Source organism: Tetrao urogallus, assembly GCF_951394365.1.
Source record: "Tetrao urogallus genome assembly, chromosome: 8".
NCBI classification, from domain to species: Eukaryota; Metazoa; Chordata; class Aves; order Galliformes; family Phasianidae; genus Tetrao; species Tetrao urogallus.
The window spans coordinates 5,840,056-5,860,356 of NC_136821.1; the positions used below are offsets into that span (position 1 = coordinate 5,840,056).

Below are 20,301 nucleotides of genomic sequence, written 5' to 3' on the forward strand. Positions count from 1 at the left end.
ACAAAAGTGTTCAGCTACAGAGGGCAGGTTACCTGATACACAAGAAAGAAAGAAAAGTGAAGTCCAAAGAAAACTAGCACAAAAAAATTTAGCTTCTCCATCCTTCAGACCTCACCCACACAAGTACACCTACAGAACAAGCAGCAGTTCACTCCTAGAAGGCTTTGGCTCCAGGCAGACCCCTTGAGGACTAAGCTCTCCTGCTCCCACCCTGATGCCAAGAAACACCTCCCTCAGTAAGAACAGACAGATAAAAGGGAGGCACCAGCTAGCCAAGCTTTCTGATGACCGTGCAGTAAGGATTTATTTTTTCTTCATTTACTCAGATCTACTCGTGACAGACATTTCAGAATAACTCTACACACATACCTTCCTTCATTCGGTGCATTTCGGCTTCTACAGTGATCTGGACACAATAAACCTCACGGGTTTGTATGCCACCTCCACAAAGCACTGCATGTTTACGATGTCGAGGGCTCTGCTGGTCGAAGAGAGACACTTGGCAAGCTTTCCATTCAGAAGTCCTCCAGGAAAACCTTTGGGAAAAAGAGAGACCAAGTAAAACAAGAATGATTTTAGAAAAAACTATGGGTGAGGAGGTGCTAGTTCACTACTTGGCAAAATACAATTGGTTTAATATTTATGGTAGCACTCCCGTGTTCAAAACAGGGAATGTTCTGAAACATTCTGAAAGTTAAATATATGAAGGTTAAGTATTTGTTATTAGCCTGTAGTACTCATGTAAACTTTCCACATAGCACTGATCTCTGAAGTGTTCACAAACACTAAATCATTCTGACAACACCTTTGAGCAGGATGCAAAAAAGGAACGGAGATTAAGAGGTTCGATTAAGTGTGAAAATGAGTTTTCAAACATGTGGCTCCAACCACTATACCACCTTTCTCAACCAAGAGCTGAACATGTCATTCTAAAATGCACTTAACAGGTAAAACCCTACGTATGTCAATGAAGCTCCAAGCACCAAGCAGCTTTTCTGTAGGTGACAGCTTTGCAATGGCCTAGGGTACTATCAATTTCTCCAAAGGATTGCCTGTGGTAACTCAGTTCTATTGCTTTCCTTTCCAGAAGCTGTGATACGCAGCAAGGTCTGTTTTCATTCTGTATTCAGTTCACACCTGAAGAGTATAAATGGTTCTCAAGAAAGGATAGCATTCTTGGGCACAGGTATGTGAATGCTGTATTGACAATCAGCATTATTAATTATCAGCCTAAATGCCAAGAAGAACTTATTAAAATCACAGGGGAAGTAGCATGGGGAACAACAGAAAGCAAAAACTATTTCTCATCACGTCCAAAAACGGAGCACTTTTCTAACGCAGCAGCTTTCACATAGGAAGATCATTTTAATTAACAGATCACAGTATCGGTGTGGTAAGGTAAGTAAGAGCTCAAAGTTTTCCTTCCACTTTCTGAATTTTAGCCAATATTATTCCTGTGATCAAACTGTTTACACTTCTGCTGCTTCATTCCTTTGCCCCTCTGTATCTCACAGTTCTCTTTTTCCATACAAACTTCACTGTTCCAAAATATGTAAAATAATTTCCTTCTTTTAGCTTCAAGCCAAATACTCTCCTCCTATGGCAGATGTACAGTTGTTAAAAACTCTGTGCATTTGCCTGCTAACTGATCGCTGCCAGCTCAGCACAACGGGGCGTCTCTGTTCCATCTTGTAGTCTTTGTATTCTGTACTGCAAATATCCATTCCCTGACTACAGCTATGGCAAGGACAAGAGCATCTCAAAACTACGTGAAAAATAATGACATTATTTTGCCTGAGCACATACCAATATTCTCACAACATGTTGCATTGCAAATTTGGGCATAAGAATTACTTTTAGCCCCAGAGCACTTACAAATTTTGTAAGATACTAATGGAAAACATTTGTGAACACTGCTACTTACTTTCCATTTACAGGTATTTTTCAGATGAGCTGTCAGGCTCTCTTAATTAATATACAGTATTGTGTGCAAATTTGAATACGTTCACAGGGTTTAGCGACAGCAGAGGAAACAAAACAGAATACCCTTTTCACACAACCAATATGAAATAACTGAACTCTTGGAACATATAAAGCACAGCCATGGATTTTTGTTATAGTGCTCCACTTGTGGAATTCCTAACTGCATTTTTTTGGGCATGCAGTGTTAAATGCTAACTTCTTGTTATAATAAAGACGAGCGCTATTTTTCATCAAGCACTGGGCAAAGAAAAATTCCTCCTCCACAGCACCTCAGGACATCGTGCTGCTCAGGTCTGTATTTCACAACCAGAAGCCTAAATATAGAACGCGCATCTTTTCTGAGCTATGGCAATACTTGTTATAGGGTAGTGTTTCTTAAAATAATCATTGACTAAAGAAAAGCTCATTATTAATATGTGGGCTTAGGAAGTCAGCTGTGAATTCTGGATCTTACAGACTCATTTCCAAAGGTGCAAGCACCTGCTTCCCCTATTCAGCACAAGCAGTGGGACTTAACACCTACGAAAATTAGGCCATCAATGATTAAAATTATGCAAAATAACTAAATCTGAGCTCAGAGATAATTAAACCTCATCAGCTTCTGAATCTAAAAAAAAAATCCCTGTAGATATCTACACAGAGTAACCAAATCTCTGCTGCACCGCAGAGCAGTATTTAATGAGCAGCCGTCAGGTGCAACTGCCAGCACTGGTTCTTCTGCAAGCAGCTTAAAGCCTAAATCCTTATCAGCCCATCTTGCTTTCTCCCAGCTGGGCATGCCCTAAGCTGTCTGGAGCTTTCTGGTAACAAATCCTGACCCCAAGCATTAGCTGTTTAAAAGGTACACGTTTTCACAGCCATTAACAAGTCAACTACACTAGAAACATATCTGACATATTGTTATCCCACTGAGTGCAAAACCTGTCTCTACAGAAGGAAGCAGTGCTCTTGGACAGCCTCTGATGGACTCTTTGCCAGGTTTTATGCAGCTGACACTTGGTATCAATTTGCCCATCTATGGGCTGTTCTAGAGACAAGGAGAATTAGCACTGCTGAAAGAAAAAATGACTGCATAATCTCCATTCAAATTTAATCAGAAGCTTGTTAATAGCAGTTAATAGCAATTGACAAAGAGCAGAGATTACTGAGATTTCTTACAGGGAAACACTTGGGCTTCCTCTTGAATCTTAACCTTTGGATAGTACTTGCAGGTTACTAGCAGTACCCACTGTAGTGTTACCATGTGACTGATTTCTCCAAAACATGACACCCAAGCCCACAGTTATACTGTTAGAGCAGACCTGATCAAAGGTGCACTGTATCAGAACTAGGTTCAGGGGATAACACCATTCCACTACTTTGTTCACCATCTCTATAAGAGCACAATAAACCACAAAGTGAAAGGGATGCATTTGAATCAACAAGACAGGTCAGCTTCAATGCATTTGTGTGATTCCTATGCCAAAAGCCGTGAGTGGTGACAAAAATGGTAATAGATTTAACACCAACTCCTTTCAACATCTAGTTAGATGATTTGATGAAAACCCCATATAACTGTAGTCCTAGCTGTGACCCTAAGCCTCTTAAAATGGCTAATAACAAAGATTTGTATTTGTTTTTGACTTTCCAATAGGCTAGTTCCATTTTTATTTTTTTTATAACAGTGTTTCAGTTACAGTAGGTCTGACTACTTCCAAAGACTGACATTCACCACCGCCAATGGTTAGAGTGCTGGTAGAGAACACCTAAAATGGGAACCTCCAGAATCCACATGCAGTTGTGTCAGTTTGCTTAAGAAAATGGGCAAGCAGGAGCTGCCTGGGGTATCTAGGAAGAGACTGGGCTGATAAAGTCAAGATTTTCATATCATAAACAGTGCTTGCTAACCAGTCAGCTGGGGAAGCAGAAGAGGTGTTTCTTTGCGTGTCTGCTATGATCAAAGCAAAGTGAGCTCTCGCACTGCAACAGTCAGCATCAGCCACAGGAGAAATGCCCAACCTGGGGCTGGAGAACTACAGCTGCATCACAGCTTGTTCCAGATCAGGGGGGAGGCAACAAGGCTGTCCAGACAAACCAAGGGCAGCTCAGGGTGCCAGAGACCAGGGAAGTTCAAAGGGCTGGAGAGTGGTGCTGCCTCCACTCCCAACGTGCAATCCCAGCAGCATACCAGCTGAGTTCTGAGAGCTTCCGTTCACGTCTTCCCACTTCACACTAATACCTTGCCTTTAATTAAGGCATATAATGAGCCCTACAATGTGATAGCATCACACCCATATCTCAGCAGTAATCTCAAGCCTTTTGTAAAAATCAGGTCTTAAAATTTTCCCATTTTCCATCATTTAAGTTCCGAAAAGCTTTGAATTTCCAACAAAAAGAGAGGGGTTTTTTTTGTTTTTTTGTTGGTTTTTTTTTTTCTAAATCCCTGTCTTGTAACATAGCAACCACACCAAAACGAAAGATTGAAAGACATAATAATAATTCTGGAAAATCTATCTATTCCCACTGAAGATGTAAGCTACGCATCAAGGATACAGGTGATATAAAACATTGTTTTAAAACTGATGACTCAGTGACAGCTATGTAACAAACAACTGCTCAATGTCTTCTCAATTTATAGTAACCTCTTGGTCTCTGCAGTCTCTAGGACTTATCCTCTCAGTGCTGAAACGAGTTTTATACCTATACATGCCTGTTCTCTTTAATTGAACTACCCCAAATTTATATGACAATAAAGGAGGTAGGATCACCTCGTATGTGTTTAAGCTTTCTAAGCCCTTAATCTAATCCTTTTAGAATAAATAACCAAAAGTAAAACAAAGTACAAAGTTCAGGAGCCCTACCTGCACTTAAAATGCTTTATTTTCTTGTATTTAAACTATTGATTAAAGAGGTTATAGTAAACTTCAGCCTTAAAATTAAAAGGCCTCCCCATTAAAAGTGAATTTAATACCAGTATCGCATACCTGCGATGAGACCTTTAACCTGCTGCCTTGCCATAGATGGGAACATAACTTCACCCACCTTCCTCTGCTGAAAAGAAAGCTGTAGGTACGACCTCCTGAACTGCTGCTTTTCCATGTGGGTGGATGTGGAGGATGAAGACGTGGGACATAGTCTGAGAAGCACACATTCATTCAGTCAAAAGGTGACTGCTGACCTTCCAGTGAAAAATAGCCACTAGAGGAAAATGCCTCTTTCTCTTACACAGAGAAATGCTTTTTCTGGCCAGTGTTCTCACCCACTGTCTTTGGCTTGAGTGGAGCATGATTGGGAAAATCCTTACCAAGAGAACAAAATTTAAAGAAAAGGATACTTCCAGTCACCAATTCTCAAACTCTGAAACCAAATTACTGTAGAATGTAATGTGGACAAACAATACCCTATGCCAGTGCTGATGCTTAAATAACAGATTTTAAAATGATTCATTTCATAGCATAAAGCTGTGAGCCCCAGAGCCTTGCAACTGGTATACCCACAGCATGTACCACAATGTAGCAGCTTCTCATTCCTGCTTGTTTCTGAGGTACTGAATGGACAAATCAAAGTCCACTAACCAGAGAGCAATCATAAAATTCTCCATAACGGTGCTTAGTGAAAGAAGGTCAATCTATCACTTGCATTTTGAGATACTACATCCCTAGAAATAAATATTAACTAAATACCAGAGATTTCCTTGCTATGTTTTCTAGCTAAGTGGTTCTATTAACCTGTAAGTCCCATGTTACTGTTCCAGGCCAGCTTATTAGACAGTTTATCCTATTTCACAGAGATACTCTACTGTAAAGGTTGCCTGAAGGACTGAAGATGTGCAGGTGTGGCAGAATGAGGAATGTTTATGAGTTCATATTCTCATGAAAACCATGGCATAGCAGCAATACACTGAAAGAACAACAAGTTTCCTTCTGTATCACAGGAGGCACCACAAGAAAGTTATCAGCATTATGCAGATCCTCACATTTCAGTCTCTCCTGGCTCTACATCAAGACCTTACAATCTGCACTTTAATATAGTGCAGTATCGAAAAACACAAATGCTGAGAAACAAGGGGCAGACACATTCTGCTCACTCCTGATCTGCTACCAGCTGGCATACCCCAATCAGGTGTCACCTGCACGCACACTCCTATACAAAATCAGTGAGACAATGTGTTAATCTATTGTCTTTGAAATTGGTGTGCATCTGGGCAGGAGCAAAAATCACTCTTCAAAAGCCTTTTCATAGGATGTAATCAAGCAATGGAATTTTTTTTTATATATACTTCCTCTCCTTCACTAGCAGGGTGCATTAAAATGTTCAGCATTTGATTTGAATGAATTCAACAATATAGTGACACTTTCACAGGTTACACTTTCCTAGGAAATGTCTCTTGCAAAAGCGTTATCAAAGCTTTTGGCAGTACCTGGCAAAGCACCAGAAATTCACGACTTGATCACTGATTAGTCCTCCTAATAAACAGAGTTATTCACAGGGAGATCTGTCTACATGTGTACAAAATCTTAATCTTGAAGCGTTTTACAGTCAATCTCAGAACGCAAAATTAAGCTATATTTTATTTTCTTTGCAAAGCAAACAATTTCCCCTCAAGGCTAGCCTGGCTAAGCGCTATGGCACAGATCTGCACACCAGAAAGGTGAGTTCCTTACCTTCTGTCAGAACAAAGAGGGCCATAAACCAAGCAAAAACTTGGGGGCTGTGAGGTTTTCCAGTTTAAAAATATCCAGATAGAATCTGAGACTTGCTCTTTACCAAGCTGCTATCTCTGAACAGTTCCCATTTTCCTTATGGAGGACTGGGATTTTGCATGGGGAGATAAAGGGGAATCATTAAATCTTATGTAAAATTCGTGGCTGCAAGCCCAATAAAAGTACAGCCATGGAGACCTGCCTAGCCTCTGTGCAGCTGAGGAAATTCTCCAAACCAGCAATACGTAGAAAAGCACTTTCAGCGAACAAGAGTATCTGCTCTCAGTTTTTAAAATATGAAAATATAAGCTGTAGTGAGTATAACTGCAATTTATTTCTATATGCAAGTGTAATCATTGTAATAGCAATAACGATAATGGAAACAATTACAAGAACATTAGCAGTAAATAAGGCAAACCATCGTTAACAATCATCAAATCAATGATCTCTCAAGCACAGATAGAAAGTATGATGTGCGACCCTGTCCATACACACACACACAAACAGAGAGCAAGGAAGCATAAGATCACACCAGAAGTTCAGAAAACGTGGGTTAAAGCTCAGGTACCTGGGGCAAGGCTTCAGCTCTCTCCCTCCCGTGCTGCAGGCTTCCTTCTCCTCCAGCTCCGGACAGAGCTTCCCACTTCCCATGGCCACGCTCCGCACGCTACGGTGCCGACTCCGAAAGCCTGGGGTGAGATCTCCCCAGCTGCAGGTCTGTGAGCAGGAGCTCCACGCTGACCACTCAGATGTTTCACAGTCTTTAGCAACGACACAGGTCTTGGAGGTCAAAGGTGCAGCATCTTGTATACAAAGGCTGAGACAAGAACAAAGTAAAACAGCTGTGGAGGTTATGCTTACAAGATCTTAACATTTTTTCAGCCCAAACCCCCAGTTATTTTATCTACATTACCGTATGACAAGAAGATGGTTTCCAACTAAAAGAAGGGAGATCAAGAGCGCATATAAGGAAAGGGTTTTTTACGATAAAGGATAGTGAAGCAGTGCAATAGCTTGATCAGAGATGTTGTGGATGCCCTGACATTCCAAGTCAGACTGGATGGGTCTCTGAGCACCTGCTCAAGCTGCAGACATCCATATTCAGCGAGTAGGACTAGATGAACTTCAAAAGACCCTTCCAACTTGAACAGTCCTATGATGCTAAGAAATCATAGTCACTTAAGGGTGAAACAGAAGACTTGCATCAATGCCAGTACAATGAATATAAGAGGAGCTTCAAGGCACACACTTCATTTCCAGAGAGTTGTGAGTGCAAACGTTGAGCCACTCACAAATAATACACCTAATTTATTTCAAGTTGGAAAAGATGTAAATGATGCTGTGCTTTTAGATTTCACACTTTAACCATGACTGAAAAGAAAAGGCAAGCCCAGGAGAAGAGCTGCCATTGGTAAATGCCTCCATCAGCCTGCAAACACTGCTAGCTGGCCAGCATCCGTCCATCCCAGTGTCAGCACGTCCTGCTGAGCAGCTCTGCTCTTTTATGAAAGTAATTAGGCTCTCATTAACATGAAATATTCCGGTTCTGTGAGGCTGTTACCAAGCAAATGCTGTTAAACAAGGTCAGAAGGTTTTCAAACCTGACAAAGCACAGGAGACTCTGGCACGCTGCAACTGTGCATGTGTTTTTGCACTCAGTTACATTACTTAACCATTTTGATTATTATTAGGACATAATCCTCATTCATTTTGTAACACATCAAGAAAGGATCGATGCAATGGAAAAATAAGAGGAGAGCTGACAATTGTAGATGTCTGAGACTGCTCTGTCCTGCCTGACCACACAGAGTGCAGCTGCTTCTGATTCACCTCCACCTCACAGCAGCTAGAGATCATCCACCAGGTCACAAGGATGGGGTAGGGGGGGAAATCTCTGCTGTCTGAGACCTCAGATAACTGGCATCAACAGAGCTGGAAAGCATACACCAAAAAATGACAGACTTACAAATGAACAAATACATCATTGGAGCATCACAAATGATTGATCAGATAGGGGGGGAAAAAGGAGGGGAAAAAACAATGAAACCCAACAAAAAAAAGTCACCAGAAAAAAAAGAACTAAGAATTCCTAATTTCTGCCTAGCATTATAAGCATGATGCAAACCGCTCTCCAAAATTAAGACCATACATGAACTCAGTGTGAACTCTCTTTAAATTCATCTCCTCCAGTTGCTCACAGTCAGGCTTTTACCAACTGTAAGGAGCAAATACATGTACACTTAAAAGGTGTGAAATCCAGAGCTGCTGCCAAGGAACCAGTTATTACCTCACTTAATATTACTTATAACACAGTTTGACTAGGCTAACTTTCTCCACAGAAAATACTCTGAGCAATCATTTCAGGATTGCACGGCAATCTCATAGGGGGAGCGGAGAAGATAACGGGCATCCATTCGCCTCTCTTCCAATTTAGAAACTGGTCCATTTTTCACAAAAGTCAATAGGAGTATTGCCACTTACTCGTGATCAGGCTTGACTAGCTTGACTACATCCTGAATTACTAGCACAATACAGCATTTACTGACTTAAATTTACAGGTTTTTTTTGTTTGAAGAACAACGCTTTTTTGTCTCACTTTCATCACATACAATAATAGTCTCACAGGTGCCAGCAGGATGAATCTGCTGAGGTTTAACAGCTGCATGAAGCAGGAACAGCCTCTGATGCAGCCAAAAAATTCTTCTCATTTATATCCATAAAAGATTTCTTATGCTTCTACTACATGCCAAACACAACCAAGGCAAAGCTGTACCTGGTGCAAAACATCAATACTACTGGATGGAGGACAGAAAAGAAATAATAATTGTATCTGAACTTGTGCTGGGCCAGTGATTTGGAGACTTGGCTGGAACATTAGGTTAGGAAGAGTCACACCAACTGTTCCCTTATTTCCCTCTTAGTACTTTTTGAACACAGTAATCAGGTGAGCCAGCAGCACCACAATGGTAACAGGGAACACGAATTCCTGCTTTTAAGTAGATAAAATACTGGCAAATAGAAGTCATCCTATGTGGTTACACCAGAAAACTAGAGTCTATCAAAGAACACGGCAAGGAGGGCAAGCAAACTCACATTCTGAAGAGCAACTGAAATTCTGCATTCAGATACCAGTAGGAAAATCCAAATCCATTTTTGGGGTAGCACCACTGTAAATGAGATATTTAAGTCTGAGTTGATCTTTGCTGAAAAACCAAAGAAAATGAAACCTTTAAAAATCTGCTTTAGGGTTTTCTTCAAAATTAACATTGCTAATTGCTGATACTGCCATCCCCAATTCTTAGCAAGGCAAGAGCTACCACATCTGTCCAATGGATTCAAGCAGATGCTGACAAGTAGGCTGCAAAAGACATCTCTGCCCAGCAATCATCCTTGCTATTTGCAAGGCTTTCAGGTATGAGAAGACTGAACAGCTCATTCTTTCCCTGAAAATCCCTCCACTGCTCCTGCTATAAACGGCTAATAAGAGAACTTTGTTGACCTTAAGATGAACAAGATGTGGAGCCGGCAATTTCCTCCCTTCTGCTGGGGAAGATGTTTTTGAAAGAGAATTGCACACAACTCCCTAACAGAAAGTGAATCTAATTAACTCATTCCCACTCATTCAGAGCCTCAAAGCCAAATTAACTGTGACACCAAGCAACACAAATGCAAACATAAAAACACACTCTGTTCTTCTGCATGAAATTCAGACACATTCTTTCATGTCACCAATGTACTCAGAACAATCTGATACAGAGAACGCTCAAGATGTGTGAGACATTCGTTGATCTCAGCCCACAAACCTCAGTATCCAAACCTAGCAGGGAAGGAAGGAAGTCCTGAGGATGTGAGATGTTTTGTGAGCCCAGTTTTTAAACTAACTTTCCACAGATTAATGTATTCAGGTTAGAGTTTACCAGAGTAAATCTGGTAATGGTAACACTATAACGTGCTTACACATTGATGCTTTCTGTGTTACAGAGCTGGACTGCTGAAGGGAAAACTGCAGGAATTGTTTTGCAATGCATGTTAAGCCAAGTTATTTGTGACAGTGTTTCCAAAACATTATTCTGGTTGAAAGGCTAAAAGCAATCACCACTTGGTTTTTCAGTGTGCTTGTAGTAAAAACAAAGTCAACAAGATTATTCTTTTTAAATACCCCTGGAATGAAGAATCTCCTCTATTCATGTTAGCTCAGGGATTCATTTCCAAGCCTGAGCACCAAGGCTCAGTCCGTACATGTGCTGGGAAGGATGTGAATGCACACCTCCTCCCCCAGAACAGTCACAGCCATCACATGTAGGTGTATTGCAGCACAGCATTACCTCCTCTCAGCTGTAAAATGTTGTACTCATCTACAGAAAGTAGAAGTCTGCAGAAAGTACAAATAATTTTTCTGAGAAATGTACAGCAGCACAGTGGTTAAGTGCAATCCACTAGGAAATGGATCGTGTGAATTCAAATTACAGAGGCAAACAAAAGAACTGGGTACTGCTCAACCACATCCCTGATGGACACCTTAATTCCTTGACTGAATTCAACCTGAATTTTCACTTACAATGGCAAAGTAAACAGGATCCCAATCCAATTCTGTTGTATCATCATCATCTTATACACTGCATGAAGAGTTTAAGAAACACATATCTGAAAAAGATGTCTAATCCAGATGAAGGGAAGGGGGGGAAAGGGAAGGGGGGGAAAGGGAAGGGGGGGAAAGGGAAGGGGGGGAAGGGGAAGGGGAAGGGGAAGGGGAAGGGGAAGGGGAAGGGGAAGGGGAAGGGGAAGGGGAAGGGGAAGGGGAAGGGGAAGGGGAAGGGGAAGGGGAAGGGGAAGGGGAAGGGGAAGGGGAAGGGGAAGGGGAAGGGGAAGGGGAAGGGGAAGGGGAAGGGGAAGGGGAAGGGGAAGGGGAAGGGGAAGGGGAAGGGGAAGGGGAAGGGGAAGGGGAAGGGGAAGGGGAAGGGGAAGGGGAAGGGGAAGGGGAAGGGGAAGGGGAAGGGGAAGGGAAAGGGAAAGGGAAAGGGAAAGGGAAAGGGAAAGGGAAAGGGAAAGGGAAAGGGAAAGGGAAAGGGAAAGGGAAAGGGAAAGGGAAAGGGAAAGGGAAAGGAAGTTTTGCTCTCAGCTTTAACTTCTTATGCTTACTGGGAACATCAAATGTACTTAGTGAGCACACCCATCAGGTCAGAAGAAACAAGACAAATGTATTTAGGATTTCAACGTGTAGTTACAGTTGCTCATTTATCTAAATGCAATCTAGCTTCTAATCCAAACATGGGGAACAAAAATAAATGAGACATTCCTTTGTGTCACTATTCAGGAGGTTTTCACAAGTATGACAAGACAGAAAACCAAAAGCAGCAGAAGTTTAAAGTGCATATCTCCTGTAACTTTTTCTGAGGTTATCTTAAAGGCATGGGAGTGTTTACATTTGACTTTATTACAGGATATGAAATTGAAAGCTAATTTTTTTTTTTAAACCTGATTTTTAATCACAGCTCCCACCTATGGGTTCAGTGGAAAATCAAGGGCTCCTGCTTTCTGGATTCAAACACACAACTTGAGAGTAACAGAAAAACTGAAAGCAAATGTCAGGCACACTTCCTGCTGCTGCTACTTATCTCACAAGAGAAAGAACAACGCATTTGCTCCTCTCATTAATCACAGACTTGTTAACGATGAAGACAAACCGAGTTTTCTGCCAGTAACCTCACACCCCTAAGATGTGAACACATTCAATCATTTAGTCTTTAAAAAATAATGTGCACCTATTCCATTAAAATCCTGACCACCATTCCAGCGCAGCCCCTCCATTCGCACACACAAGGACACACATTGGCACAGCTGGCTGACACACAGCTCTGAGATTAGAAACCAGTCAGTTTATCAACTTTGATAATAAATTAAGCATCAGACACCACTTGTGAACACCACAGAGCCATCTCTGCCGCCACTGCATTACAGATTTGGAAAGGGGCTGACCATACATTTGCTCTTTGATGGGTAATGGTGTTCAAGTGACCACACATGTCATATGCCATTTTTCTTAGTTAGTGGCAGAAGGAATCAGTGGCGGTGACAAAATCCCAGCATGGCAGCATAATTAAGCAGCTTAGAAACTTGGTGAAGCATTTCTAGGGATATTTCTCTCTTCCCTTAGTACCCCAGAAATTTAATTTGTAACTCTCATTGGGACTTACTCAACAGTGTTATTCTAAATAGGAAATCTTAGCCAGGAAAATGAAAAAGCACAAATAAAGCAATTCTTCCCAGTTCTACAGCAGACATTTGGCTGTCTGCCAAGCTCTTCTTCAGGGTTATGCAAATGCATTTACTCTTCTTTACCAGTAGCCAAAATATCATCACTCTTGTGAAGCGACATCTGCAAGATCAGGTCCATTCTTCAGGAGAATGGCAGCAAATACGCTGCACAATGAAACTAGGAAGGCATTAACACGGTTGTTTTAAGGGAGCTGTTGTTAGGGATGTTTGGTATCAGTGACATTCAAGCCCTGGAATTAAACACAGATTGGATTTTATGCCAGATTTTAGGTTTAGGTATCAGTTTCCAAGTTTAAACTATATAGTTACAATTAATAACCAGTTATTTTTGAAAGAGAACTATGCAAACTACGGATGTTCCTCTCGCATGCAGACCTAGTAAGAGTAAGTCACAGGCTACTCTCATCTCTGCATTATACCTGAGACACAGACTCAGCAGAAAAACTCTGCTAGGAGGCAGCTAGTGGAACCACATGTTCCCAAACAGGGGGCTAGATCACCTGAAAAAAAGAAACAAAGAAAAACAAAAGAACCCCCAAAATCAGAAAAAATGAGGGAAGAAGACAGCTTGACCCCAGGTAGAAACAACAGAACTAAACCATCTGTGACCTTCTGTGCGATCATCCAGAAATTCAATGGATTACACAGCAGTGAAGCGAAGAGCAAAGTATGAACAGTGGCTTCCAATCCCCATTCCTACAGCAAAAGTGCCAGTGAGAGTGTGAGGGAAGAGAGAGAAAATCTTAAAACAAGCCAGGATTCCCCATCCAGAGCCTCTGACAAAGAATGAGACATAATGGCCAGAAAAGCAGCTACCACATGGCACATACATAAACCTGCTGCAGGTCCCACAGTGACATAAATCACAAGTAACTCCATTAAAGTCAAGCAGCTACGTGAATATAAAATCTGTGTATTTAGAATCAGCATACATTTAGATACAAGTAATGAGTCTTAGAAACTGCTACAACAGTTCACAAATCTTGACATTCTTCCAAGAGATAAAAAATATTTACCTTCCTACAGATGTAATGGGAGGAGGTAAGAAAATGGCTAGAATGTTTATTTTCATCTCAGTACATGTGCAAAATAACTACCGACATTAGCAGGGGTAGAGCATCGGACAGAAAATAACCCCTTATCTCTCCAATTTGAACTTGCGCAGGCATAGATAATGATAATAGCTGATTTCTGCAAAATTCAGGAGCAGCATTTTTCACAGAATCACGGAGTAATTGAGGTTCAAAAGGACCTCTGGAGTAACCCCTCCCTCGGTCTGCTGTCAATGCCCTTCCTAATGCACCCCAGGATACCACTGTGCACAAGGGCGCACTGCTGTTTCATAGGCAACACGGTGTCCATCAGGTCTTCTCCCTGATCCTTCTGCCCAGAGCTGCTTCCCAGCACATCAACCCCAAGTCCATATCGATGCCTGAGGTTAATCCTCCCCACGTGCAGGACCCTGCACTTGTCCTTGTTGAAGTCAAGACATTCCTTTCTCTCCTCCTTCACAGAGGTCATTGATTTTTCAACAACTCCTAATAATGGTGGAAAAAATGGGCAGGTGAAGTTCTTCAAAAATCTGGCTTCTGACTTTCTCAGAATTTAATCAATTCCTCAGTAATCTATAGCTCCCGGCATCCACTCAAATTCAATCTGAAGTCAAATGGCAGAGCTCAGATTGTTCGAATTTAAATGCGAGGAATGCAGAGAATAAATCCTTCCATTATTTGCTGTACATTATTGTAACCTTCACATCTGAATTACAGAAAAGCGACCTGCACAGACCAAGGGAAATTGTTAAATAAAGCACATGAGGATAGAAATCAACAACTGCTGTCAAAGAAATACATGCAAGTCACAGATCTTATACTGGCACCAGAAACATCGCAAACATGAAGGCTCCTAATAAGCAGAAGACAACCATAGCTTTGCTCACTGATCTATCTGGCCAAGAAATATCTTCTAGCAAATTCACAGGGCCAAACTCGTCAGGCTTAAACTTCTTGTTTTATTCAGTGTTGATCTGTAGGAACGAAGCAGTTGAAGTTAAGCTTCTCCAGCCAAGTACATGCAGTAGGTGGTTGAGAGTAGAACCCTTCCATGCTCAGCACCTCCCCAGTAAGAGGTGATATACGCATACCTCCACTTCCTTGAGGTTTCCACAAAACAAAACCAGAAGAGAAATATTAAAAACATAAAATGAATTAAACAGCCACAAGCCATACAAGTATGCAAAATATTCAGCTGCTAGCTTCACAAGCAGGGAATTAAATCAAAAAGCAGCCTGTAAAGAAAACGCATAAAAATTTGCATTTAAAACTCAAGAAGGTGAGTGCATTAGGCTGTGCAAAGTGGCGACTCGTGAAAGAAAGGAAATAAAAGCAGAGATGTGGAAGCGCCCTTACCTCAGCACGGCGTGCCTGCCATCGCTCCGCACGCAGCTGACCGTCCTGGTCTGGTAGCCCACCTGCGCCATGTGGGGACGGTGCTGTGCCTTGTGGCTTTCCAGCCACGACGCGCTCAGTTCTCCAGAGTCCTCCCCCAAATCCAACGAGGCATCCTCACGGCGGGGCAGCCTGCACTCTCCCCAAGGTCCCACCTTGAGGCTGTAGGTGTGCTCCTCCTCGCCCAAGGGACAGGCGGCAGCAGCACAGGTCTGCGATTCTGTCAGGTTGGGGCACGGGGCACCCCCATAGAGAGGAGGAGCAATGACGGCACGGGTCCGGTGCCGCAAGCTATTGCTGCAACCCCCGCCACACTGGGACCAGGAGGAGAAGTCTGTGACAATGCAGTCCCGTGGGCACGGCACCAGGCAGGCCTGCTCCAGGGGTGGCTGCGGAGCCAGGTGCTCACAGATCTCAGCGGCCACCACACTCCTGTCCAGCTTCTGAAGACAGCGGGCGCTGCGGCGCTGCAGACCGTGCTGCGCCATCACACAGGGTCCAGCCTCACCGCCGGGCACGCAGGGTCCCCATCCCGAAACCTCCCACTCAAACAGCTCCAAGTGCCAGTCGCAGACCTTGAAGCACCGCCGCTGGCTTTCGGGCTTCTCCTGCTGGTCGCAGTTGGCGTGGTGGGACGTCCAGCCCTCGGTGTGGGTGCACCAAACAGCCCGGCTTCGCGTGCCCCCGGAACCGCAGTCACCCACACATCGGCCCCAGTGACCTGCAAAAGAGGGATGTGGCAAAATCACATTCCAGCACCCATTAAACAACGAATAACTATCATCTCATCTCTAAAACCAAGTAAATGCCACTTGGTCTTTAAGGTCCCCTCCAATCCAAGCCATTCTATGAAATGTCTCCAAAGGCCCACATGTCACTCCTCTTTCCCATGTATCCACATGGGTCCAATATTTGGTTCCTGAAACCTGGAAAAAAAATGCCACTTCCCATTGGCCCCACAATGTCTCAAATTAAAGGCAAACCAGACATGCTTCTGCAACAGGGAAATGCACCCAAAGCCTGAGGAAATATGAATATTTAATTCCGCTTGTACAAATGCATATAAAAACGATCGTAAAGGAACAATAATCTAATAGGAGGAGAAAGTCAAGTTAGATAAGGGGAAAACATTCTTAATAGGACAATTAGTCTGTGGAATAAACTGCTCTGGGAAGCAGCTGAATTATTGTCCGCGGTGATAAAGTGGTGCAGATAAATACAACAGGGATAAGAGTATGCTCTTATAAGGACCTGAAAATGTAGGAAGTGAAGTTACGTGATGGTGCACGGTGGGTCCTGCAGGGTGCTGATTTGTGAACAGAGCCCCATACAGCAAAACAGGTCCCTCACCTTCTGCATTAGTCAGGGAATTACCTGGAGCAAGGTGTCTCCATTTGCAGTACGTGACACTACAGGTGGGGCTTTAGCTGGTCATTTGGCAAGAGAAATGGAATCAAAATTAAACCCAGCAATCCCATTTTTAGTTCCAGAGCACATGAACATACATATATAACTATACGAATGTTATTTAAAGATTTCTAAGTGAATGTAAATGAGACAAGGCTAAGCAGAAAGATTTTTCTCTAAAAATATTATTCCACAAAATCCACCAAGTCCACAAAACAATCTAAGGGCTGTAAAGTACAAAATTGCTTTTAGAATGAGAAGAAAAGGTAGCGGAAAGCACTAAGGCCAAATCTTAGCATATTAAAAGGATTTTGATGATCATGTCTCAAGAGAGTCTCATCTCAATCCTAAGTTTAAAAACTTTCCAGAACAACTTAACAGAACCATTTCACTTGGTAAGAAAACTACATATGTAATCTATGCTTGAAAGTACACGGCAATAACCCTGCCTTTTGTATTTTTCTCAAGGCAGAAAATGAACTTACAACAAATAGGTCAATTTATATCAAGAAATGCTACTCTGGTTAAGTTTTCCAAAATTGATTTTAAAACTATCGGAATCAGTTATAAGCTTACACTAAGAAAACAAGAACATAAGATCCAGAACAGCTCCCATAATGGCTGCAATTATAATCCTATGTATTTCATCCAGCTGACGATGTTCCTGAAAGTAAACCTGTTGTTCTTCCTATATGGGTAGAGTAGTGACTCTCCTAGAGCCAAGGCCGTGATATTGTGCAAATGCATGAATAAACAATGTCCTTTCCATCATCAATAAGAGGTGAAGTAAACAGTTAGGATATAGCCAGTTTCTTCCACTACACATCCCAAGCATCTGCACAGGAAAATTGGGTGAGATCAGTGACCTAAATACAGACTTGAAGAGTCCCACTGAGCTATCACTGCTGATCTTTCTCTGGCATCCCCATTCGCAAGCTCATACACAGTGATCAGATCAGTGCAGCAGCTCCTCTGAGCTCCTCAGAGCCGCCTCTCCTCAACAGCAGGGAGGTTTGGGAGCACATGTGGAGTGCAGACTGTCCAGGCAGGTGGGCAGTGATACCACCACCTTCCTTTTCACCATTTCTTGCCAGCATCTCACTGCCCAAAGGCTGCACTTACAAAGCAGAGACCCAGGAGTCGTCTCTTTCATGGCTGCTCTCCCTTCCTCATCCTCCAGGCTATGACTGCAACCCTACCCTTAGACTGTCACCTCCTCCTGTGGTCAACAGGCAGCAGGCAAGAAGGGTTTTCAGAGTCACCAGGATCTAGACAGCTGCAGCTTTTGATGTATCCAGTCTTCAGGCTACGTGAAAAATCTTTGCCCCTTTTATACCTCCTGTATTTCACACCAAAAGATAACATTGCAAGACGAGGACACGACTTGAATGGGAAAACACAGCAGCAAACTACACTGTACTTCACAAACTGTACTATATGAATTAATGTTAGTTATAGTTGTGACTTTCTATATAATTAAATGAGCTTAAAAACCTGAAGATTCAAAAAAAAAAAAAAAAAAAAAAGGAATTTTATGTTTAGTTCAATTACATGAAATGGCCTTTTTTAAAAGCTCATTCTTGATATGTCACCTTCATTTAAAAGGCTATTCCAATAAAATATCAACACGATTCAAAAACAGACATTGGATTATGAATATGCTGCATCTTACAAAAAAATAATAGCTGAAATTCAACACTAATTGGTTTTGATTAATAGAGGAAAGTAACCACTACAAAGACGAGGCAACACAATGCAACTGCACCATGAGCTTATTTCAGTCCTTACTTTTCTGAAGCAGTTTAACAACGGCAATTTCATTTTTTGGAATTTTCTGTACAGGCAAAGATTATTTTTTCAGCACTTCATTTTTAAAGCAAAAATTCATAACCAATTTTGTTTCACTTCAACTTAGTGCATAACTGTTTTGTTGGCTTTTTTTTTTTTTTGTCATGGATTGCTTGGAACACACTACACCAATTTAGGATTTACTACTTAATTCTTAGGACAGGAAGACTTTAAATTCATACTTTATATATCAAGGTACCACTGAAATCCCCGTAGAATAATAAAAGGCCACTGTTAAGAAGAGGATTAGCCAAATTCAGCTCACCAAACCTACCGCTGCTCTTTGACTGCTCTGTAGAACTCATCTCTTCAGTACTTCATGAACCACTCTATTTAATAGCTGCAGATTTACCAGCTCTGACATTAACAAGACGACAGAGATGCAGCAGAAGCCTTGGAAAGAATTGGCCGTTATTTAATGTCAGATGTGAATTTAGAGTGAAAAATTACAAATAAAAGAAAGGACTCACGAGCAATTGCATTATCATTAGACAAATCACAATTTGCGATTACTCCCTGGCAAACACACTAAAAATGTAGCCTATTAGACCACTCTTCGCATACCAAAAGAAAGAAAGAAAAAAATAAGGGTGGCAAATCAGATGCAAATCTGCTATGATAGAATTTTTCACTTCCAATGATCACTTCAGGACGTAGTAGTTAAACTTATCCACAGTGTTTCACTTCTTAGTCAGATGTCCTGTTCAGTAGCTTATCTGAGGAGAGGGACACAAATACTTTCCAGACAACAGCCTGCTTTTTACTTAGTATTTGACTATTTTTTTTAGAGCGGCTATGTAAACTTGCACCTTCCTTAAAATAAATGAGTCAATTAAAAGAAGCATCTCAGCAGAACGTGAATAATGGTACGAACAATATTTTATTGAACACCCACTAGAACTTAACGCATCAAAATGTAGAACTTTTAAAAGATGCATTACAGCTCCCAGCTGGGAGGACACTGATGTTAAATCAGAGAGCTAAATAAAATAAAATCTATTTCATGCTGATCAGTCTATGAAAGTACACAGAGATAAAGATAAAATAGATGAACACACTGTCTCATGCCGCCACTGAAACAGAAAGTGTCCTAGATGGACACTTCTGGAGCAAAGATCTCTGAATTCAAGCAGGCAAATGTGCAAGAGAAGTTGAAAACTGAAACAAAGATGTCTGAGATGCAGCAGTTTCCAGAAGGCAGGAGAATCCATAGAAAGGGACCACAGACACCCAATTGCAGTAAGAAAGAAGTAGATGGTCAGTGACATGTGTGGCCAATGACTATGTTCTATGAATGCCATCTCAGGGAAGCTACGTGGAATTTATGCCATCGAAGTGAAAAATGCCCCTGAAGCCAGTTCTTAAGACTATAATCAAGCTCTTCTGCTAATAATTTACCAAAGTCCCTTTGAAGCAAAGGCTGGCACCAAACTGGATGGTCCTGGAAGTACACTGGAGGATTTAACAAGATGACAAGCACTTTAGCACACTGGTCACATAGGTTCCTTAGAGGTTCCCAAGACCTCAAAACCTGAGGTGCCTGGTGTAAATTCCATCCTGGCCCTGCTCTGAGCAGGAGGTTCAACCAGATGACTGTGAACTGTTTGTTCCAACCTGGAATCTAGTAACATTCCACAAAGAATTATCCAATAAAATCA

At 41.9% G+C, this 20,301-nt stretch overlaps 1 protein-coding gene across 1 annotated transcript in view; it reads right to left on the reverse strand.

Annotated features, from left to right (window-relative positions):
* Positions 1-20,301, reverse strand: part of THSD7B (thrombospondin type 1 domain containing 7B) — a gene marked incomplete at its 3' end in the record, with an annotated part of 241,747 nt that overhangs the window by 178,914 nt on the left and 42,532 nt on the right. The window contains exons 2-4 of the mRNA XM_079539376.1: positions 15,350-16,109; positions 7,234-7,482; positions 370-536 (exon numbers count right to left, since the gene is read on the reverse strand). Coding sequence (XP_079395502.1) covers positions 370-536; positions 7,234-7,482; positions 15,350-16,109 — 1,176 coding nt within the window. The remainder of the gene's footprint in view (positions 1-369; positions 537-7,233; positions 7,483-15,349; positions 16,110-20,301) is intronic.